Raw genomic sequence first — 24748 nt, forward strand, 5'->3', positions numbered from 1 at the left:
TTAGGTATTTCAGAGGAACTGTGTGATATTCGTCTGTACCTGGCTCAGAACCCCGTACATGATAGAGCAATCAATAATCTCCATTGGTAAAATTAATGATGCAGAGAAAAAGTAACCAGGAGAAACATATAAACGTTTACTACAAGGACAGACAATAGAAGTAAATCAAGGTATTTTTTATAAAATTATTTGTGGATTTTGAGCACTGACACAAGGAAAACAAATGCAGCCTTTCTTTTTCTAGTCTTTCTTCCATGCTCACCAAATACAAATTTTCAATAACTGAGCTTTTAGAAAATTCTTCTTAAACTTGAATTTTAGCTCACATTAGTTCTTGACTTAACAAAATTACTGTCCTTTGTAGTTAGAAGTCCGTTGTTTTATTTCTGACAACTGAATGTATTTTGTAGTATTATCATGAGAATAATTGATACCAAATCATTAGATTAGGAATTGGCAGGCTCCTCTGGGCATGTGGGCCGGTTTTTGTTAGCACATGTTAGCTACCACTAGGCCTTTCTTTCAGAAGCTCTGAGAGTCAATGGTCTTTGGCTTGTAATTAGCCTCCCCTCTTGGAGTTAATGCTTGGTAGTTTTTTAGTAACAAAGGCCACCCTAGGGCCGGCCCGTAGCTCACTTGGGAGAGTGTGGTGTTGATGACACCAAGGCCACGGATTCAGATCCCTATACAGGGATGGCCGGTTAGCTCACTTAGGAGAACGTGGTGCTGACAACACCAAGTCAAGGGTTAAGATCCCCTTACCGGTCATCTTTTTAAAAAAAAAAAAAAAAAAGATCCCCCTACCAGTCATCTTTTTTATTTTATTTTTTTTTAAAAAGCCCACCTTCTCCAAAAAAGAAAAGTGACTGGACTCTTTCACACACAGCTTTTTAAAAAGATTGTGGACCCCCCACATTAGATTCTCCAAAGAAAAATGTGTTTAGTAATTTCACTACCACTGCCTGAAGTTGTGCTCAGCTTTCTTGATCTGATGTTGTAGAAGAACGTTCCTAATCTAAGCTCATTTTAAAGGATTTATTTAGATACAAAGTTAATAGTCTTAACTCTAGCCTTCTGTGAACCATGTTTTTCATTTGCTGTGAAATTCCTTGAGAATTTATTGTTGAATGATAGCATTCATTCAGTTGTGTATCCTGTCATTCAACAATAAATTATCCATGAACATAAGTATCTGTTCATTTGCATTTTTAGAGTTTCTTCACATATAGTACACCTGAAGATTAATCTTGCAAAGCCTGAATTTTTTTTATTTCCTTTTTTTTTTTTTTTTTTTAAAGATGACCGGTAAGGAGATCTTAACCCTTGACTTGGTGTTGTCAGCACCACGCTCTCCTAAGTGAGCTAACCAGCCATCCCTGTATAGGGATCCGAACCCGTGGCCTTGATGTTATCAGCACCACACTCTCCCAAGTGAGCCACGGGCCGGCCCTGCAAAGCCTGAATTTTAAAAATCTAATCTAGAAAACTGCTACAATTTCTTAAATTTGTCCTCTACTGAACATTTTAACATTTTTTCCTCAGATGTCCGGCTACTACTTAATAATGACAATCTCCTCAGGGAAGGTGCAGCACAGTAAGTATCTTTTAAAATTCACTTACAATGTCATTCTAACATTGGATAATCTATGCTGTGCTAGTTAACTAGTACCCTGAAAACTAATACTTAATTTTAGTATTAGTTTCTAAACTTAAATAATTTTAGTATTAGTTAGTAATAATATCAGTTTTTAAAGTACTTCAAAATAAAACAGTCGATTTTAGCAGTTTCATAGTTTTCTACTTAGAGGAAACATGTTCTCTCCCCATACCTGCCAGCCACCAGAAAAAAAAAAAAGTTTCCCCAAAATGTTTATTTCCTCAAAGCTTATTATACTATGTGAATTTATTTATTTCTGGTTTTGCCCAGATTTCCCCATTAAATCAGAGTTTAATGTTAGCTTTTAGGTGTTTTTTTTTTTTTTTTTATATATAGTTCTTCTAGTTCATGTTGAATTTTTTTAAACTGATAGTTATAGAAAGATTAAGCTGCTATTGAGGAATGATAATGTTTCTCAAATTGCCAAAGAATAGCAAATATCCATAAAACACCTTAATAGCCAGACTCAACCATAGGATGAAAGCTTTATTATCCTACCTAATCATCAACTCCGTATCACTGTGAGGCTGATTAATCTTTCTTTCTAAAATACTGTTTTCATTTTGTCCTTGCCCTCAAAAACATTATAATGGTGTTGGGTTTTTTTGTTTGTCTTCTAGAATCAAATCTAAATGCTGTCTAGGTTTCAAGGTCCCCTGTTATCTGGCTTTATAACTACCCTCCTCTACTCTTAACACAAAGTTCTTGATTTCAGTTTCTATGTACCCAACTGACACAGAGTTCCTTTGTATAGAGGAAACCAGAATTGGATAATGGCTGGGAAGGGGTGAGGTCAGGAGATAAGACAAGGACATTTTGATGCAGAACAGCAAATAATTATTGTAAAGTCATTTGGTATGATATAAAATTGGTTTGAATTGTAGCTATAGAAAACTATTTTAAGAGCTACTGTGGGGGAAACAATCATCTTCTGTACTGTCCATGCTGCTGTTTTGGAACTCATTTGGGGACTAGATTCTGCAAACCTGGAATTGGCATTGCATCACTGTAATTGTCATCATGAGTGATACTGTAATTAAACATTGATTCAGGAAAACTAAGCACACATTAAAGACATGCTCTAATGCTGGTTTCTCTTAGATTCATAGAGTTTGCCATAGAAAAGGACATTCATGATTTACTAGTTCAACCCCTCTCCACCCTCTACTCTTTCATTGAAAGAATCTCATCTACATCTGTCAACAGATGGTTATCCAAAGTAAATACTTCTAATAATAAGGAATTCGGTAGCTCACAAGGCAACTTCAATTTGTCTGCCATATTGGTCTTAGTTTTATCCTTGAGAGCTACCCAAAATAAACCTACTCTGTACTTCTTTAGATAAAGTAGATTTTCCATGAGAATGAGGAGTTCACTTTTATTTCTGTAATGAAGTACTTCAGTTCTTTCGCCATAGTCCTCCTAGTAAGCACTCAGTAAATGTTGTTTCAGTAATCAACATCATCATCATTATTATATTGCCTTCTGTATAAAATTAAGGAGGCCTGAAGGACCTGGGATTTACCCTTTCCTAGATTTCCACCCATGCTTCTGACCACCAGAACCATTCCTTGATGATTCCCAGCATTTCTGGAATAAGGAGGATGTTTTAGGTCACGTTAAAGCGTGAATTTTATTCTGAGAGAGACAGGACATTATTAGTGTTTTGAGCAGAGAATGACATGATGCAGCACATTTTAGAATAATCACTGGCTGTTTTGTAAGGGGGGCAAAAGCTGAAGTAAAATGAGTACTTATAAAACTATTAGAGTAGTTCAGAAATAGATGGTAGTGGTCGGACTAGAGTGGGAACAGCTGGGATTGTGGGAAGGAGTCAGATTATGAATATACATTTAAGAAGAGCCTAAAAGATTTACTGATAGATTGGATGTGAAGTGTGAAATAAAGAAGAGTCAAGGATGACCTCACGTTTTTGGCTTGAGCAGCTGATAGAATGGAGATACCATCTACTTCAGATTAAATGTAGGCAAATTTTGGTGTTGGTGTTTGAAATCTAAAGTCTTAGGACATATACTAGAAGGGAATATTTATTTACTCCCTACTGCTGAAGCATTTTTTAAAAAATTAATATTTAATCTACTTTCCATAAACATTTAATTTATAATTTAAAAACTACTACATGGAGGGCCGGCCCGGTGGCGCACTGCTACAGTGCGCCGCTTGGGAAGCGCGCTGGCGCTCCCGTCGAGGGTTCGGATCCCACATACAGACCGGCCGCTCACTGGCTGAGCGAGGTGCGGGGGCAACACCGAGGGTTGCGATCCCGTTGCCGGTCATGAAAAAAGACAAAAAGGGAAAGAAAAAAAAAAGAACTACTACATGGAAATGTGGTGTTTCAAGGACTCACTTTACTACATGGGGATGTGGTGTTTCAAGGAAATTATTCAGTAATAACTTTTTTAGCAAAATGAGAACATTGAAAATTAGCTTTAAATATTTGAAGAAGTTTAAATATTTGTTTATTACTTTGGTTTCCCTTGAAAAGCCTAGGAAAAGTTTAATGCTCTGCTTAAAACTAGTTGTCAAGCAGGTATTTTAGTAGATTAAAATTGGGAATTCTGTAGGAAGACTGATACATTCCAAGAATATGAGTATGTTATGCTGTCTCGTACTGCAACTTACTTCCACCTTTCTGTTATACTATCTTTTACTTTAGCTTATTTGTTTGTAAAATGTAGTAGGGAACCACTGGAAATGCAAAATTCCATAAATCAAGTACTGGACAAATAAACAATAATATTAGACATGTACTTTGATTATTTATGCATAACTCTTTTGTAAATGACCTCTATCTACTCTGCCCCTTGGGCTCTACTCTGAGACTTGACTCATGCTCAACTCTTACCTCAACGTTCTTCCTGTGTCAGATGTCTTCTGACATTTAATTTTGGTTTCTCCTACACTGTCCTGCTTCAGAGAGCTGAAGATAAAAAAGACATTTCCAAAATAGTGTGTCAGTTGAAGATTCTTTTGAATTTATGAAAGCTTTTGCCTAGATGATTAAAACTGTTGGCAATTCACACTAACTTAGAATGCTTAGAACTTTGGAATTGTGTAAGTGGAAGCTCTTTTGGAACTTAGGAGTGGAGAGGAAAAGGTGATTTCAGACCTTGAGGTACTACTGAGATCTCTGTGGGGATGAGATCATTCAAAAAGCTGGAAGGCATTATATTAACAGTAAGTGTCTTGGGAGAAAGTGAAAAAGCACCAGGTAGTATTTTCACATTCCCTTTCGCTATTCTATGAACTACATTTTGTGTTTATTTATATATAATTCTTTACTCTCCCCTTCCTCCCCCGCTTCTTTTTACTTTTTAAAAAACAGTGCATTTGCCCAGTATAACATGGATCAGTTCACGCCTGTGAAGATAGAAGGATACGAAGATCAGGTAATAATCGCCTGTTAGATAGGCTATGCCTGGCACATAGTAGAGATCCTAGAAGCCAAAGCAGATATCTGAGCCAGGTGCTGAATAAATTCACGTCTTATTTTCATAGTTTTTGTAAGTATTTTGCATATTAGGAAATTTTTACTCTCTCTGATAACCCTAGTACTTTCTTTGACAAGAAAGGAGAACTACTAACAAGAACAGTGAAAATAAAAGGAGTTAAGTCTTAAAGGTTTTCCATCTGTCTTTCCTCCTTGGTAAGAATAACAGGAGACATACTTAATGGGAAAACAGAGGTATTCCTAGTGAAATTTAGACTACTTTAATTTAGACCACTTATTACTTTAGGAATTTCATGGTTGGGAGATAGTGGTGAGAAAAAACTTTGTGTATTTTTTTATTTTTTGCACCATATGAATGTATTATCTATTTTAAATGTTAAATATAATGATTCTGAAAAGCTCCATAAAGTGTGAAAAAAGAATACGACAATGTACATATAAGTTGTTATTACAGCTATGTATAAAGTACTGTGTATACCTAAATAACATATTAAGAAACCATGAAATCAAGGGTATTATTAGGATAGGGCAAATTTTGCAGTTTAAAGTTGACTCACCCATAAATTTCTAAGAATAAAAATGGGTGTTCAGATCCCCATACCAGCCAGCTGCAAAAAAAGTGTTGGGGGTGGCACGTGGATGAAAAATGAATATGAAAGAAATCTAAGTAAATGAAAATTCCAGTGCATAGTAGAATTCCAGTGCATATTTATTTATGTTTTGCGAACTGTAACAAGATCTGTCTTTTTTTACAGAGTTACTCATATTTGTAATTATTCTTTGGAAGGTCTTAATCACAGAGCATGGTGACTTGGGAAATAGCAGATTTTTAGATCCAAGAAACAAAATTTCCTTTAAGTTTGATCACTTACGGAAAGAAGCAAGTGACCCCCAGCCAGAGGAAGTAGATGGAGGTCTGAAGTCTTGGAGAGAATCCTGTGACAGTGCTTTAAGAGCCTATGTGAAAGATCATTATTCCAACGGCTTCTGTACTGTTAAGTATCTGCTTGTTTCATTATCAGAGAGTGTTTTATTTCTTACATTTACCTTATCCTTTCGGGGCTTTGACCTGCCAAACATCACTTCTTTCTTAGTTATGGTCTCTCCTCTGCATTTTATTCCCTAAATCATTTTTGAAAGAGGTATAATTAAATGGAAAATTTTATATGGAAAATTCCTTTTTAAAGTTCCAGTACAAAAAAGTTTTACATCTCAGTGTCTTCTATTTCACATTTGTCTTATTTACTCATGAGAAGTTCCCTTATACTCATCAAAAAAAGTTTTAAAAGATCTTTAGCTTCGACATGGGAAAAAATGGTAAATTAAGACTGTTGAGAGAGCTATTGCCCATGTTTATGACTTTAGGATACAGGCGTTTTTACACCAGGCTACTTCCACATAGTTTAGATGTTTTCATTGGATAATCAAAATTATTTGAATTAGACAATTTTTTTAAAAATCAAGACTAATTTAGGGCCGGCCTGCGGCTCACTCGGGAGAGTGTGGTGCTGATAACACCAAGGCCCTGGGTTTGGATCCTATATAGGGATGGCTGGTTCGCAATCAAGACTAATTTAGGGCCGGCCTGCGGCTCACTCGGGAGAGTGTGGTGCTGATAACACCAAGGCCACGGGTTCAGATCCTTAAATAGGGATGGCCGGTTAGCTCACTTGGGAGAGCGTGGTGCTGACAACACCAAGTCAAGGGTTAAGATCACCTTACCGGTCATCTTTTAAAAAAAAAAAGACTAATTTGACTTTCATTTACGATATCTCTTGGCTCTGAAAAATCATATATTTGGCTCTATCATGATTTCTCCTTTGTAAAATTATGGCATTAAAAATATTGATTAAAATATTTTAAAACTTTTTATTGCATTTTTTAATTGATAAAAATTGTATATATTTATGATGTTTGGAAATATGTGTATATTGTAGTACAGCTAAATTGAGCTAATCAATATATACTTTACCTCACATAGTTATTTTTTTGTGGTGAAAACAATTAAAACGTACTCTTGTGGTTTTCAAGTATACAATACATTGTTATTAACTAGAATATTTTATTTATTTATTTATTTGTTTGTTTATTTATTTATTTGTTTGTTTGTTTGTTTCAAAAGATGACCGGTAAGGGGATCTTAACCCTTGGCTTGGTGTTGTCAGCACCACGCTCAGCCAGTGAGCGAACCAGCCATCCCTATATAGGATCCAAACCCAGGGCCTTGGTGTTATCAGCACCGCACTCTCCCGAGTGAGCCACAGGCCGGCCCCTAACTAGAATATTTTAGATAGGTAATGATGATGAGTTAAATGGCAATATAGAGTATTAGTTAAGAGCACTTACATTGAAGCCTTACTAACTAGTTTGAATTCTAGCCCTGCCACTTAACCAGTTATGTGACCTTAGGTAAATTACTTCACATTTCTGTGCCTCAATTTCTTCATCTGTAAATGGAAATAATAGTTCTTACCTCATAGAGTTATTAGGAGGATTAAATGAGTTAATAATATGTATAAAGTACTTGGAACAGTGCCTGGCACAATGTAAGCTCTGCATAAATGTTAGATATTATTGTTATGTGTTTGATTTTTTTTAAATGATGGAGAAAACCCAATATGGTGGATAAGCACAGAATTCCTTTTTGGAACCTAGTATTGCCAAGGGAGACATGACAAATTTCACTTTTAGAAATTGACTATTCAGTCCTAAATATACTTTCAACTTATTATTTGTTACCAATTCAGAGTTTGTCACTGCCCATTTTTAATTTGGAAAGCTCCAACACCAGATAACCCTAGTGTGACCTTTTTTCATTTCTTTTAACTATCAATGAGCTACGAAAAAATCATAGAATTGTTCTAATGGTGTCTACTGTACACAAGTGTCTGATATCCTCAGCTGTCCTGTTTAGTCATCCGTAATTTCATCTCACTATTCCCTATCACATTTTTTATACAGTATGTTCCAAACATTTCCTGTTGTCCTCAGACAGGCATCTAATACCCCACATTTTATTAGGATTGAGCTGACATGAAATCTTTTTACTTCTCTTTTTTCCACATTCAGAAATCTTCTCTTTCTTCCATTGTACTTGAATCTGAGGAAGAGGGGTCCTTATTCTTGATTTCTTACTGTCTGTGTCTTCAAAATGTCTTCTTGTGACTTTGTTTTCTCTTCTGATACATTTCTCTAGAAATAGTCTTATTTCAGGCCGGCCCGTGGCTCACTCGGGAGAATGTGGTGCTGATAACACCAAGGCCCCGGGTTCGGATTCCATATCGGGATGGCCGGTTTGCTCACTGGCTGAGCATGGTGCTGACAACACCAAGTCAAGGGTTAAGATCCCCTTACCGGTCATCTTTTTTAAAAAAAAAAAAAGAAAGAAAGAAATAGTCTTATTTCTACTGTCCTTAAGTGGAAAAAAACTTTCCCTCAGTAATAATAATTTCTGTAAGTTATTTCTTTCTTCATCCCCTCTTTCCACCTCACCCTTTCTCACTCTTCTCCACTTTCTCCATTCCTTTATCTTTCTGCTTCACCACCAAACCAACAAGCATTCTTCCCCTACTAGTGACATTTCCTCATTTACCCACCCACTTCTGAACCCTTTGATTTTTTTTAGTCCCCATTTTACAGAAACTGCTCTCTGAGGTTACTGATGGTTTTTGAATTGCCAGATTCAGCGTCCTTTTCTTGGTCCTTAACTTCTGTATGGCATTTCACACTGAGGCCAGCCAACTACTTGTAGAAATTATCTTTTGCTTAGGCTCCTATGTCAGCACCTTGTAATTATTCTTACTCCATCTCTACTCATTTCTTTTCTTCTCCCCTGCCTTTATAAACGTAGGCATTCCCCAAAGCTGTATTTCTCTTGAAAGTTCATAGTTCATCTAATGTACGGAAAGTAACACAGACTTTGGTGTCACAAAAACAATGGGTTTGAATTGTACTTTCACCACTTACTTTCTCCGTGACCTTAGACAAAAAGCTCTGTGAATTTCAGCTTTATCATCTGTAGATGATAACAATGTGTTTCAGCAGATGTAATAGAGCAAAAGGAAAATATATGTAAAAACACATTTTGTGGACTATAAAGCACTATAAGTTGTTTTTTTTGTTGTTGGGTTTTTTTTTTGCTTTCTCTTGGTGATCACATTTCCATTCGCCTCTCCCATACTAAGGAACAGTTGGTGTTTCTAACTAATAGCTAGACATCTCTCCATCTGGATTTCCCAATTTGTTAATGATCTTTCTAGTCATCCAAATGTGCAAGAACTTTGGCTCCTTCTTTCCTTTGCCTTTCATTTGCAATATATTGCTAGACTTTTGATTGTACTTCTGCATTTTATATGTGACCCGTCTTTTCCATTTCCATTGATACCACCCTAGTTTATAGCCTAGATTAATACTGGGGCTTCCTAACCCACTTCCAGCTTTTCTTCCATTTTCTCCTGTACACCAAAAATAATTATTCTCCCAAAATAATAGTTCTGGTTGTTGTTTTGCTGTCTCTGCATTGCCTGTAGAATAAAGTCTAAACATCTTACCTTACGTCTGCTACTAAATGACCTAAATCTACTATCTGGTTTTGTCTCCCACTAGAACACTTTACACACACTCTCTAACCTGATAGAACTAATTGCCATTCACTGAACAAGTCCTCGATTTCACTTAACAAGTCCTGCCAGAGCTGTTACTATCTTTTTTTTTTTTTTTGTCTTTTGTCTTTTTTCCGTGTCCGGCAACGGATCGCAACCCTCAGTGTTGCCCCCGTACCGGACCGGGGACCGGCAACGGGACCGCAAACCTCGGCGTTGCTCCCGCGCCTCGCTCAGCCAGTGAGCGGGAACCGGTCTGTATGTGGGATCCGAACCCTCTGGCGGGAGCGCCGCCGCACTTCCCAAGCGGTGCACTATCCAGTGCGCCACCGGGCCGGCCCCTATCTTTATTCTTAGTCTCTGCTAATCAGAATTCATCTGTCTTGTAAGACCCAGCCTAAGTGTTGTACTCTAAAACAAGAATAGTATTTCCCTCTGTATTCATTATACCTGCTAGAACCTAATGTGTTCTGCTTTGTGTTTCTGTCCCATGAATTCTATTGTGTCATAAACTTGTTCTGTCTGATTCTTTGTCTCCCCGAAGGATTTGGTACATTGCTTTTGTACAGTGTTGTCATTTAAATTAAATATGTTTTTGGAGTCTAACTTTTTTTTTTTTTTTCCAACAATAGGTTTATGCTAAAACTATAGATGGGCAACAGACTATTATTGCATGTATTGAAAGCCACCAGTTTCAGCCTAAAAACTTCTGGTAAGAAACAGATATTCTCTTCTGTTTGCATCTAATTTATATAGGAAAGAAACCAGCAGTTCAAACTTAGTTTTTGATCCAACTATATTGGAATAAATTATTTGATTTAGAGATTTCAGTTAGCCACCTATAAAATGAGGAATTTAAACATTATTTAAATTTCTTCTAAGATTTTATAATCATATCTTTTTTTAAAATACTCTTATATTGGGCCGGCCCGGTGGTGCACTGCTACAGTGCGCCGCTTGGGAGCGCGGCGGTGCTCCCGCCAAGGGTTCGGATCCCACATACAGACCGGCCGCTCACTGGCTGAGCGAGGGGCGGGCATTTCTTCTAAGATTTTATAATCATATCTTTTTTTAAAATACTCTTATATTGGGCCGGCCCGGTGGTGCACTGCTACAGTGCGCCGCTTGGGAGCGCGGCGGTGCTCCCGCCGAGGGTTCGGATCCCACATACAGACCGGTTCCCACTCACTGGCTGAGCGAGGTGCAGGCACGGCGCCGAGGGTTGCGATCCCGTTGCCGGTCCCGGTCCGGTACGGGCGCGACACTGAGGGTTGCGATCCGTTGCCGGACACAAAAAAAGACAAAAAAAAAGGGAAAAAAAAAAATACTCTTACATTGAGTGAGAACAAGTGATTAATAAAATGCCTAGCTGAAAGTCTGAGTTTTACTTGGGCTAGGATTACTAATATTTGAGCTAATTGCATAACTCAGCAGCCATTTATCTGCTTTTGGAAGAGCCTCCCCTGAACAGAATAGGCATGATTTTCTACTTCAAAAGGAAAAATGGAAGTCAAAATAACTTAGAAAAGGCTTTTATGTTCAGGGCACTTAGATTCAAAATTATATTTGAATAGTCAGAGCCTTGGGTTTGTCAAACTGGAAATGACTGGGGTTTTTTCCCCCTCTTTCTCAATTTTTCTGCCTCAGTGGCACATCACTTCTTTCTCGTGCTTACTGCTAATTCTGCAGCATTGTGTGTGTTTTAATAGGAATGGTCGTTGGAGATCAGAATGGAAGTTCACCATCACACCACCTACAGCCCAGGTGGTTGGAGTCCTTAAGATTCAGGTGAGATTCCAACATTTTTATAGACCATGGTTAAAATTTCACATCTTTAAAACAAACGTGCAAGTTGGTATTTTGTTCTGGTGTTAGAAAAAAGGACCAACTATATGTAGATGCAAAGGGAGATTGATGGCAGTGAATAGAAGCCTTTTTCCTGGGGAGGTAGTTAAATAGAGAGAACACTATTCTGGGTTGATTAAGAATAGTCGTGTAGAGAGTACTGCTTGCTTATTTTTTTTCTTCCGAAGATAACGTAAGATCTTTCCAAGAATTATCAAACAGTAATTTTAGGAAGGAATAAAATAAAAAAATGTTAAGATGTTGCAGTACCACAGATGTGTACAATCAATTATGTTTCAATAAAAAATAAAGTGCAAAAAACATTTTTTTGTCAAAAATAAACCAGTATTTTATGTGTACAAATTCAAAAAAAAAAAAGTTAATATATAGTAGCTAGGATATATCTTAGTTCTGAAGAAAGCTGTTATCAGTGGGGTTTTTGTTGTTGGTTTTTTGATAGAAAGTTTTAAAATAAATAAAACTAAATTGAATTAAACTAAATTAAACAGAGGGAAATAGAGAGAATTTGCCTGGTGTCATCATGTTATGGAATATAAATAGCTAAGCAAAGCAGATTTCTCATACTGGTATCTGTTAATTCATTTGATGCCTGACTGGATTGAATTCTAATATTCTAGCAGAGGTTTGACTTTGTAAATTCAGGGTGATTTAAGCCTGACTCTAAGGTCAGATTAAACAGTTACAGATAAGTGAGATCAGTTCCTAATTGTACCTATATTATATTAAGTCTTGCTTTAATAATAGTTAGCAACAGGTGTCTTCTTTAATGGTGTAATTTAATCAAAAGCATATATAGAGATGCTTTCTGCACCCATTCTTTTTATATATACCTTCAGCTTCCTGCTACAAGTAGCTCCTGGCCATAGGAGCATGCCCAACTCAGGTGAGACAGGCTGGAAGTGTTGAGTTCACAGCTCTGGGAGCAGCCCTCAGTGATACGTAAGAGTTGATAGATGAATATGCCATCATTCTCACCCTTCAGTTGAGACAACTCTGAAGCATGTTCTGTTTGGTCTTCCATTGCTCAGTGCCCACAGTTGTAACCTTCCCATTAATATACCTGTAAAGTTTCCTTCTCACCGGCCGGCTGCCAAAAATAAATAAATTAATTAATAATTAATTATTTTTAAAAGCTTCCTTCCCTTCTGTGTCGCACTTCCTCAGTCCCCTACTTCCTGAGATTTCCTGAGATTACCTCCCTCAAAGCTACTTTCCCTCAAATCTTTATCTTTGGGTTTGCTTCTGGCAGAGCCCAACATAAGAGCATGTTATTCTGTTTCTGTTAACTAAATCAATTAGTAGCCTAGTACTCTAGACCTCTTATAACTATGGCATCAGCATTAACTTGGCAGCTTACTATAAATTTATGTAAGTATTTTTATTCTAGATGGAAATATTTATTTGTATTTTAGCTTTGCCAGTGCAAACCTATAAAGTAAAAACACACATCACAAAGGGTGATAAATTCTGATAGGACTTTTATTTTTATTTTTATTTTTATTTTTTGTCCTTTTTGAGACCGGCCACACCGCGCTCAGCCAGTGAGCGCTGTGAGTGCACCGGTCATCCCTATATAGGATCCGAACCCGCAGCGGGGAGCGCTGCTGCGCTCCCAGCACCGCACTCTCCCGAGTGCGCCACGGGCTCGGCCCGTGATAGGACTTTTAAAACAGGGACCAGTGCACAGATCCTCATTTATTCCTTTGTAAGCACAGATTGTCTGATCACACTTTAGGAGAAGGCTTACTTCATTTACATATATTTTAAAAATCAAAGAGTGAGAATTATTTGGAAAAATCAGTAAGATATTTAGCCTTTTAGGCTGTTCTCTAGGCAAAAGGATAGTTCTGGGAAGGCAACAATTTCTGAGGATGTATGTTGATAACAGTCACGTTGAAATTCATATTAGTTAACAGAACCATTTTCATGTTAGCAGATGAGACCTAGAAAAGGTTCTGTTTTGGAATGGATAGAGTTTAAACTTAATTTCTATGATGATATCATTAGTTTATTAGGTAATAAAATCATATTTTTAGAATTTTCAATTGAGTTCACAAACAGTGAACTTATGGCCTTGCCCTATATTCTTATTCATAACCTTCTATTTCTTAAGAAACATGACGGAAATTCAAAATAATTGCATAGTCTTTATTCTTGGACAAAAAAGAATTTACCCTGCATAACTCCTTTCTTCAGATGTGTTCTGAGAAATACACGTTTTTGTTGTTTCTCCATCCAGATCTCCAATTTTTTTTTTTTTATATCCTACATCCCGTTTGTACTCATTTCCCTACCCAGTGTTCTTTTTGGCCCCTGAACTTCTAATTTTTTAGTTGAAAAATGATTAATCAAACAAAACTAGTGTTGCAGGCCGGCTACTTAGCTCAGTTGGTTAGAGCATGGCCTTGTGACACCAAGGTCAAGGGTTCTGTTCCCTGTACCAGCCAGCTGCTAGACGAAGGAAAAAAAAATTATTGTTAGAGTGTTATCTGCTTGTATTTGAATATCCTTAAATGTCCTTGTCTATTGGGATTTTAGCATTTTAATGTTATTATTTAGCCAGGTTTGTTTTTGGCAGCTGGATGGTATGGGAATCTGAACCCTTGACTTTGGTGTTGTAACACCGTGCTCTAACCAAATGAGCTAGCTGGCCTGCCCTAGGCCAGTCTTTTTTGCCCATATCTTTGCTGTTCTGATTTTCACATTTAAGTATTACAAGCACTTATCATCTCCTTGCTTTTCCAGTGCATTCTTAAATTGTCTTTTCCTCTTTAACCTCTTTTTAGAAAGCCAAAAGGTGAAATTTCAAGGTTGGGAGTGGGAATGGAAATTCTCGCTTCTCTTGCCCATCTCGACAGAGCCAGCCATTTGTTCCCATTAAAGACACCTATTTTTTAGGGCCGGCCCGTGGCTCACATAGAGTGTGGTGCTGATAACACCAAGGCCACGGGTTCGGATCCCTATATAGGGATGGCCAGTTAGCTCACTTGGGAGAGCGTGGTGCTGACAACACCAAGTCAAGGGTTAAGATCCCCTTACCGGTCATCTTTAAAAAAAAAAAAAAAGACATCTATTTTTGTCCCTTTAACAAGGATATGTAGTGGGTTCATGTTGCCCAGGGAAGTTCTTTTATTGCGAATAGGATCAAGATTTCTGACTAGCTGAAGCTTGGCTGTTATTTATCTGTCCCCTTCTAATGATATCCCAAAAGAATAAGCCCCTAGTGAGGTACTTTATTTCTAACCCAAATTGAGGGATTTTTAACTTTTTGACAAAGCATATAGCATTGGGAGGTATTGTGCATGTTGGATAAGGTTTTAACTCTAGAATTTAACCTAATTCAAATCCTAGCTCCTCCTCTTACTAGGTATGTGAACATGGGTAAGTGATTAAACTGCCTCAAGCCTCAGTTCCCTCAGCTATAAAATATGGTTAATAGTAGTCCGTATTGCACAGAGTTCTTGTAACAGTTAAAATGAGGCAGTAGAGGGCCGGCCTGGTGGCGCACTGCTACAGTGCGCCGCTTGGGAGCGTGGCGGCGCTCCCACCGAGGGTTCGGATCCCACATACAGACCGGCCGCTCACTGGCTGAGCGAGGTGCGGGTGCAGCACCGAGGGTTGCGATCCCGTTGCCGGTCCTGGTCCGGTACGGGCGCGACACTGAGGGTTGCGATCCGTTGCCGGACACGAAAAAAGACAAAAAGGAAAAAAAAAAAAATGAGGCAGTAGAAGTAATAAGTAAAGTGTTTTACATAGTACCTATAATGCACAGTAAGGACTTAATAAATAATAGCTGTAGTAGCGAAGCTACTGCTTTTCTCTTCCCCGCTTCTACTTTTTCTCTAAAAACGTTCTTTTCTGTTCAAATATCTTCTGGTAGTATAGACTAGATGTCTTAGTCTATTTAGGCTGCTATAACAAAATACCTTAGACTGGTAATTTAAAAACAGCAGAAATTTATTGATCACACTTCTGGAGGCTAAGAAGTCCATGATCAAGGTGTCAGCAGATTTGGTATCTGGTGAAGGCCTGTTCTTGTGCCTTCTTGCTGCATCTTCACATGGCAGAAGGGGTGAACGCTGTGGCCTCATATGATAGAAAGAGGGCAAGGGTGCTCACTTGAGCCTCTTTTGCAAGGGCACTAATCCCATTCATGAGAATGGTGCTCTCATGACCTAATCACTTCCCAACGACCCACCTCTTAATACTATCACATTGGGTATTAGATTCCAACATAAGAATTTTGGAAGGACACCAGCGTTCAGACCATAGCACTAGATGAAGGAAACGGCATTACCTGGGCTACTATTCTAGCATTACGCCCCCGGTTTTAGCTCTCCATTTTATTTTCTTCATAAGACAAGTGTAATCTTTCTAAAATATTTCCCTGAGTTCTCATCACCTATAATAGGATAAAGTCTGAATTCTTAATGTGGTTTATAAGGTACTTTGCTCTTCAGTGTCTTCAACTTTATTTCAGTGTCTCCTGCCACATTCCCTTTCACACATATTCAAATGCAAGTTCTTTGTTCTTTCCTAAATTAAGCCAGTTGTACCCCATTCTCTTATACATTTTTTATTCCCTTGTAGATACCCTTCTCTACTTTGTCCACTTAAATGACAATTACTGTTTTCAAGACCCTGTTCAGATGCACTTAGTAAAAGGATATCCTCATCCTATTCTATGTGGCCAGTTTGTAGGCATGTTAAATTAAGGTGACTGAACCTGTCTTGCAAGTGACCAAAACTTCCTGAGCCTTATACATTGTCATTGATTTCTTAGTCTGTCCCTTGGGTACTCCTCCTTCTTGCTAACTGTTTTCATAATTGTAGCACCTCACTTTACCTTACATCTTCAAAACTGCTTTTATCTTACTTATTTTTGTTGTCTAATTTACCAGTAAAATATTTCTTTTTCAGTCCTGTTTTTAACCCTCAATTAAGCTTTTCCTGCACTTGGTCAGATCTCTTACCAATATTAATGATAATATATATGGAGAGATGTGTCAGGTATTAGGATCCATTAAAACTCCTTGGTTTTAGGGCCGGCCCGTGGCTCACTCGGGAGAGTGCGGTGCTGATAACACCAAGGCCATGGGTTCGGATCCCATATAGGGATGGCCGGTTGCTCACTGGGTGGGCGTGGTGCTGACCTAATTTACCAGTAAAATATTTCTTTTTCAGTCCTGTTTTTAACCCTCAATTAAGCTTTTCCTGCACTTGGTCAGATCTCTTACCAATATTAATGATAATATATATGGAGAGATGTGTCAGGTATTAGGATCCATTAAAACTCCTTGGTTTTAGGGCCGGCCCGTGGCTCACTCGGGAGAGTGCGGTGCTGATAACACCAAGGCCATGGGTTCGGATCCCATATAGGGATGGCCGGTTAGCTCACTGGCTGAGCATGGTGCTGACAGCACCAAGTCAAGGGTTAAGATCCCCTTACCAGTCATCTTTAAAAAAAAAACAAAAACAAAAAAAAAAAACTCCTTGGTTTTCACAGTGAAAAATTAATGTTTAAATGGTTTTATTTTAATTATTTTAATACTGTCAGGAGTGGGGTTTTGGGGCTGGATGGTTAGCTCAGTTGGTTAGAGCACAGCCTTATAACACCAAGGTCATGGGTTCTGATCCCTGTACTGGCCAACTGCCAAATAAAAAAAAGAGTGGGGTCTTATGTATCTTTGTATTCATAATGCCTACCACAGTGCCTGGAAGGTAATAAGCACATAATAAATGTTTGCTGAGCTTAAATGATAATCCGTTTTCCCTTCTAAGGAAAGAGAATTCTTAAGCTTTAGTGTTCTGTGAATTTTAATTGTGAAGTACTATTGGTTATATCAATTATCTGTTCAGAGTTCGTAAAGATGGCTTACCAACTTAAGGATGGCTTAAAGCATGGAATTGTGCTCTAAGCAGTTGGTTTCTATATGAATGTTACACAAACTTGCTCAAACATTGTTTCACACAGGTTCACTATTATGAAGATGGCAATGTTCAGTTGGTTAGTCATAAAGATGTACAAGATTCAATCACTGTTTCGGTGAGTATGGAATATTTAATGTTTGTCTCACTTGTGTCTTGTTTTTCTTAAAAAAAATTAGTTTTGAGCCTGTGTGCTGATTCTGCCAATATAAATTCCTTTTGCTTTCAATGCTTTGATTTTGGCATCTACTTTCAATTAGTACCTCTTCCTACCAACCAGCTATAATAGTTTACAGTCTTTGACTCAAAATAGTGATTATGGCTTCAGAGAAACTTCCTTTTTCTTGCTCTTCCTCTTTCTCAATTGTGAGATTTATTCAAGGAAAGCAATGCCTTCTATCAGTAAATACCAGAAGCAAGGAAAGTTTGCCAAACTAAATCCTATAGGGCTGAATTCATATCATTAAAGAAACAACATTTTTAGAAGTATTAAAAGTATTGTGTTCTGGGCCGGCCCGGTGGCGCACTGCTACAGTGCGCCGCTTGAGAGCGCGGCGGCGCTCCCGCAGAGGGTTCGGATCCCACATACAGACTGGTTCCCGCTCACTGGCTGAGCGAGGTGCGGGTGCGGCGCTGAGGGTTGCGATCCCGTTGCTGGTCCCGGTCTGGTACGGGCGTGACACTGAGGGTTGCGATCCGTTGCCGGACATGAAAAAAAAAAAAAAAGTATTGTGTTCTGTACCTTGAAAGAAGGGACATAATTTGTTCTTGCATTCTTTCTTTCATAGTCTCTTTATTTCTTTATAGTCTTAGAAGTTATTGAATACCCACGAAGAGCTTTTGTTTATATGTTATATCAATGTTTACCTTATTAAAAATTAAAACTAATTGTTAGAAATATTTATTCGTTAATTAAAAATAATAACAAAGCCATTAGTTAACATAAATAACGTTTTTGTGAAAAATAACTATTTTCCAAACCAAAAAAAATTTAGAAGAATGGCATTAATTTACATCTTCACTAATTGTGTAATGTGTGGCTTACTAAAAGACAGCTGGATTCTCATATCCACTTCATGCATTCCATTAGCCTACAAAATGAAGTCATTGCATGTCATGTAGCTTCTATGAAACTGCATTTTACATGCATAAGAATGAGAGTGAAGATGGCATATAACTTTGTTTTCGTGTTATTATGAAAATAGAAGATAGTTTTGAGTTCTTCACTATCTGTGTTGGGACTACACTCTAGGGATTAAAATTAGCCTTTTCCCTTTAACTTTGTTGTGCTTTTTTTTCAGTAAGTCATGACATCTCACTATGATTTTCATTTGCATCACCACGAAATGGCTAACATCTTTTCATGTGCTTAGTTGCCATCCTGTATCTCCTCTTTGGTGAAATGCCTGTTCGTGGTCTTTAGTCATCAGATTTTCTATGCTGTCTTTCTTTCATTCTTCTCCCCTCTGCCCCCCATCCCTCTTTTTTTTTTTTTTTTTTTTTTTTTTTAGACTTATTGGTAAGAAATAATTCTCTTGTACTTCATGGTGAGAGAAAGCAAGATTCATCTCATTTTGTACCTAAATCATGTAATACAAAATGTCATTGGCTGGTTTAACATTGTAAGTGGCAAATAAAGGAGTATATGAGCTTATGAATATGGCTGATATGCCTGGTATTTATTATTCGCATTATTCATTTCATCTTGGGTTTGGTTGTTTTTTGCTTTTTGGTGTTTTTCTGTTCATATCATCTAAAACCAGAAATATTTTCAAGCATCAAGATTTTAAGACATGATGCTGTTTTGGGCCTACTGTGGTAGAGTGGAAAGAGCATGGGATTTTTTGGCTGATACCTAGATTGGGGTCCCATATTTATCATTCAAAAGTTGTATAGTTTTGGTCGTCACTTAAGGGGTTCTATTTTCTCATCTGCAAAATGAAGATGATTATAATGTATCTACTTCACATAGTTTTTATGAGGATCAAAGGAAGTAGTGTGCATGGGAACACTTAGTAAGCTAGGAATTGTTATACAAACGTTAGTTAAGATGAACTTACTTTTCAGTATCTTTTTATTCACTGCTCACACATTTTTTAAAAATTCTTATTTACCCCTCTTCCTTCCTCCATTAGAATGAAGTCCAAACTGCCAAGGAGTTTATTAAAATCATAGAGAATGCAGAAAATGAGTATCAGGTAAGAAGATTTGGAAGTAACTTTTCTAGGTCTACTATCTTATTATTTTGCTATTAACATATTTTGTTAGGCCTCTCTGTGTCCTTTAGCATGAAAATATTCTTTAGTACTACTAAACATGGAGACTTTGCAGACCTTGCAACTTGTTGTTCTGCTTACAGTCAGGGTTTTGGGATTGGAAGGGACTGTAGCTCTAGTTTTAGAAATAATACAGGTGAGCTTCTTGACTCACTTTAGAGATTGGAAAGGAGCTCTATAGAAATAGTATGACCTGTCTGTCCTTCATGGGGGACCTTAAACATGCCCTTTGACTACAGAGTCATTTTCCTATTCACGACCAACCCCATTTCTGTTCAAGCAACTCATCCTCAATTATCTGTTGCAGACAGCAATTAGTGAAAACTATCAAACAATGTCAGACACCACATTCAAGGCCTTGCGCAGGCAGCTTCCAGTTACCCGCACCAAAATCGACTGGAACAAGATACTGAGCTACAAGATTGGCAAAGAAATGCAGAACGCTTAATGGCTGGATGTAGAATTCTTCAGTATGTGGAAAGAAAAAGATTCAACGTGTGATCATATGATAAATAAGTGATTTATAAACAAGAATGATATTTTGCTAGGGCTTTCAAATTTAAAAGGTTTTCTAGCCTCATGGAATACTGTTGAACCTATAGCATTGTCTTGATTCTTTTGTGTTCTCTGCCTTGTAATTTTCTGTTATCACCATATCTACTTGTAAATTTTTTTTTTAATTCCGCTACATTTAATGTTGGAGAGAGAGAGCTATCCTGGAGTCATTTTAATGTTTGGAAAATTTTCCTAGCAATGAAGCTCTGTTACTGATTTAGACAGGTAATATGTTCAGTACTTTTCCACCCCTATCCTTCAGAAGTACTTCTGGTACTTCAGTGGTTTTTAGTGATCCATCAACAGCTAAAGAGAGGCTATGCTACAAACTATAGCTAAATGGAAGACACATTCATCCTTCTCCCTCCAACTGCTTTGATCATCATTTATAGCCTCTCATAACTGTAGTTTTCAAAAATTTGGATTGGGACTTTTGAGGTCCTTTTGCGGTAGCAAAGGAAGTTTTCTGGGGAACTCTATTATACCCAGCTTCTCGGGGGAACTTGTTTTTAAATCCAAAGACTTGAACCATATTTCCTGCACATGAACGTGTTTGCTTTTTCTTCTCTTCCCTCATTGTCTCCTTCTCATCCAGTACCATTGTAGTTATAGACATCTGCATTTTTAGAAGAGTTTTACCCATTTATGTGTTTTTTAAACATTCAAGAACTGCTGATATACTGTGGATGTAGTAGAGTATAAAACTTGAAAACTACAGATGTTGAAGGAATAATAGGTATCTTGTGCTTTAATACTTCATGGCAGGATTGTACTATAAGCAAATGAATCAAACAACTGCGTAAATCACAGACAAAAACTAAAAATGAACCAAAGTGAAAAGGATAACTTTCAGGCAGTATCTTTCTATTGTAACCTGTTATTTAAGGGAATACTAGTGATTTCTTCTAAATAGGATGTAAAACTTGTTCCAAATTACTCTTCCTCAGTCCTGCCTGCCAAGAACTCAAATGTAACTGTGATACAGCAACCCTTCCCAGGTATATTGGCAGGTATGTGTGTGATCTCAGAATCCACAGGTGACAGAGATATGATATGACAACTGGTAATGGTGGATTCATTTACATTGTTTACACTTCTATGACCAGGCCTTAAGGGAAGGTCAGTTTTTTAAAAAACCAAGCAGTGTCTTCCTACCTATCTCCAAATACATGTCAAAAACAGAAGGGTGTTTGTGCTTCGGCTTTGTTTTTGCTCAGTAATACAGTCAAGCAAGAGTTTGTTTTCAAGTGACCCATTGAGCTATGTAAGCATTTTTGTTTATTTCAAATAAAATATATTTGTATTATTTGTCATTCATACTATCCATCCATACCACACTATCTTCTGTACCAGGTAGTCCAATAGAAATATACCTGTTTTGTTCTAAAATTGTCTGAGTCTCTCCTTTTTGATCCATCTCTTCAGCCTTTGTTCTCAAGGTAAGGTATTCAGCTGTAATCTTATCTTATTTATTGTGAATGTTTAGGGTTTCTGAAATTGGTTTCTACCTTCAACTATTATAGACTGTGAATATCCAAAGACTTCCGAAGTATAGCTTTTTGTGTGTGCATTTGAGCACTGTCTGTGTGGATCATACATGCTCTTCCTGCAAAGGCTACCAGTGATTCAAAGGTCTGGGGATTTCCATTAATGTCAGAAAGAAAAATCTAGTTATCTTCTCTATCTGTAATTCAGAAGCAAGGCCCAAGTATGGTTGTAATCACTAGTCAGGAAGTAGAAATGAAAGGATCCTGCACCTTGAACTTGGTAATATTTTACATTGGCTTAACTTGGCTGCTTTTCCTCTCTTTAGCTGGCTTAGCTACAGATGTGTGGGAAAGGCTTTTATCCTGGTTCGCAACAGAGAACCAGAAGTTTTTGTGCTTCACCCTCTATCCAAGGCCAGTTCAAATTCCTACCTTTTTGAGGGACACTTAGCTGTATTTCATCGTACTTGTAATGCAAATAAATTCAAACATTCTTGCCTTTAACTTATTAACTCTGTCAGCCTACCCCCAGGCTATCCCACTGGTTTCATCAGCCCAGGCTGACTTTTAAAAACTCTTATTTTCACGACTATTTAAAGCCCTTGGTTACTTACATAGTTGGGAGGAAGTTAACTTTCCTTGCCAGGTCCTACAGAGACCCCCTGACTTTTAACCTCCCTCAACAGAATATATTCAATTTTACCAAACACTGCTATAATCAGTCTATGAATTATTAGGGCAAAGGTTTCCCAGCCAGATGGAAAGGAGTATTTTGTGGGGCCTCACTCATATATTTGAGTTTGAAATGACTGCTGAAGACTTTGTTTCATCTGAGCCTCAGTGGTTGTCCTTCTGTTTGTTGCCTAGTTCCAGTGCCTGCCTCTGTTTTATAATCTAGAACTTTGATGCCCATCTAGGTTCATTAGATAATTGGCAAACCTTGGCACATTCTCTTCAAAGTCAAAGATGGATTCATATCTTAATGCCAATTTATGAATTTACAATTTTATATAGAACTACCAAGTGAACCAAATGTTCGTGACCGCCTTCTAGTTGTTCAGCTACCAACTATGTGGAAAAATCAAAGAAAGGAAGGTTAGTAAATACAGAAAACTGGATGGTCCTGTAGTTTAAGTTTTTGTAACTTAAATTCTCCTTTGGATAGGGTATATATAAACATATAGATACAAGCCCTCTGAGGACAGAAACCAATCTCACACCTTTTCAAATGCAAAGTATCAAGAAGCATTCTATCATGTATAAGGACATACAGTTGATTCTCATTATTCAGGGTATTTATATTCTGTAAAGTCACTGGGAACACTGAATTAATACTATAACTCATACCTGAATGATGGTTACCTAACGAATTTTCTATGTAAAGCATTCTTGTGCTTAGGTAGGTAGCACTTCCTAACTACATTTGGGGAACATTGTTTGCAGTGAAATCACCAGCAAAAAGCACAAACGTGCAAAAACCGTGGCATACACCACACAAAGCACACGTTTATAATATGAGGGCTGAAACAAGAAGGCAGAGCATCACTGTGTTTGAACTCAGCTGGGAACATGCACATTGGGCAACTCAAATTTTTCACTACTCTGCATATCCGTGAATGAGCACAAAAGCACTGCAAGTACTGATTTGGGTGTTAGAAATAAATTTTAGTGAGTAGGTGAATTTGCAAATCAGAATCTGTGAATAATGAGTATCAACTGTAAGTGCCACAGTATCTCCTTTGGTATGTGGTAGACCAATTTCAGTATTTCAGTTTAAGGATTGTTTCCAGTTGCCTTAGGGAGTAGAGTATAAGTGGAATACATAATGTTAGAGAACATATAAAGGCTGAATTGCTGAACTCAAGTAACTGGAGTAATGAGAATAAAATACAAACCTAATGTTATACAAAGTATCTTGGCTAAGTAGTTAGTTACATTGGTTTATTTCAATAACACCATTGGCCGAAATTACCTTTCAGACTACCTTCAGTGCCATTTGGATCCATACTAAAATCAACCTTATTACTTTGAAGTCAGGTTCTTATAAGTGCAGATAGGTTTAAAGGAGGCTTCAAGGAAGTGAGTCCTGAGCTGGATGTAAAAGGGGAAGGAAGACTATTCTAGACATTTAGAACAGGATGCGTAAAAATAACAATGACAACCCCATCCATGTGAAGTAGATTTTTCCAGATGAAACTGGTTTAGAGAAGTTTCATTTTAACCAAAGCCACATCGCATCACATTTTTACCCAGGATTTTACTGTACTACAGCTGTTTGTATATATTTTGAGGACATCCAGAAGATAGGCCTGACCAGAGAAGTGGGGAGGTTATGTGTTCAGGAATAACGTGGAGTTAGATTTGCTGGTCAGAAAGGAGCCAGACATTTGCTTTGGGTATGGCACATGGTAGTTTTTGAGATGGTAACTAGCAAAGCAATTTTGAGGAGTTCACCCTTTTTATACCCCTGAGTTCTCATCAGGTAAGTGGGGAAGAAAAAAGGTAAAATGTTTGCCTAGTTTCCTAGTTTTTTCCCTCTACTTTGCATAAACTATTTCTAAGACATAACGTTTTCCCCTGCTCTATTTTCCCCATCCCTGTAGCTTTGGTTCCCACTGACGCTGCATTTCCTGTTGCTAAAGGCTGTTATTCCTGGCTTTAGTTGGTTGTTGGCCTGAGAGAAGGTACAGGGGTAGCCAGCTGGCCATGACCCGGTTCTTGATATTCCACAGTTCCTTAGATTGTGTGGCCTCCTACGGGTAACTACTTTGGAGAACAATACTAGCTTTGATATATTTGGAACTCTGTTACATTTGATTTTTAAAAAAATTTTACATAACTTATTATCTTTGTCCCATTCTAGTGTGTTTTGTTATTCCATTATGGAGGATAAGTGGATGCAAAGG

At 37.6% G+C, this 24748-nt stretch overlaps 1 protein-coding gene across 1 annotated transcript in view; it reads left to right on the forward strand.

Moving 5' to 3' along the window:
- Positions 1-21744, forward strand: part of CAPZA1 (capping protein (actin filament) muscle Z-line, alpha 1) — a 40465-nt gene extending 18721 nt beyond the window's left edge. Inside the window, exons 3-10 of the mRNA XM_008576838.1 lie at positions 1543-1594; positions 5004-5067; positions 5917-6123; positions 10363-10442; positions 11440-11518; positions 17571-17642; positions 19660-19722; positions 20108-21744. Coding sequence (XP_008575060.1) covers positions 1543-1594; positions 5004-5067; positions 5917-6123; positions 10363-10442; positions 11440-11518; positions 17571-17642; positions 19660-19722; positions 20108-20248 — 758 coding nt within the window. The 3' untranslated portion in view covers positions 20249-21744. The remainder of the gene's footprint in view (positions 1-1542; positions 1595-5003; positions 5068-5916; positions 6124-10362; positions 10443-11439; positions 11519-17570; positions 17643-19659; positions 19723-20107) is intronic.
- Positions 21745-24748: the final 3004 nt, after the last annotated feature.

This window comes from Galeopterus variegatus, unplaced genomic scaffold (genome assembly GCF_000696425.1).
Source record: "Galeopterus variegatus unplaced genomic scaffold, G_variegatus-3.0.2 Scaffold1415, whole genome shotgun sequence".
Taxonomy (NCBI): Eukaryota; Metazoa; Chordata; class Mammalia; order Dermoptera; family Cynocephalidae; genus Galeopterus; species Galeopterus variegatus.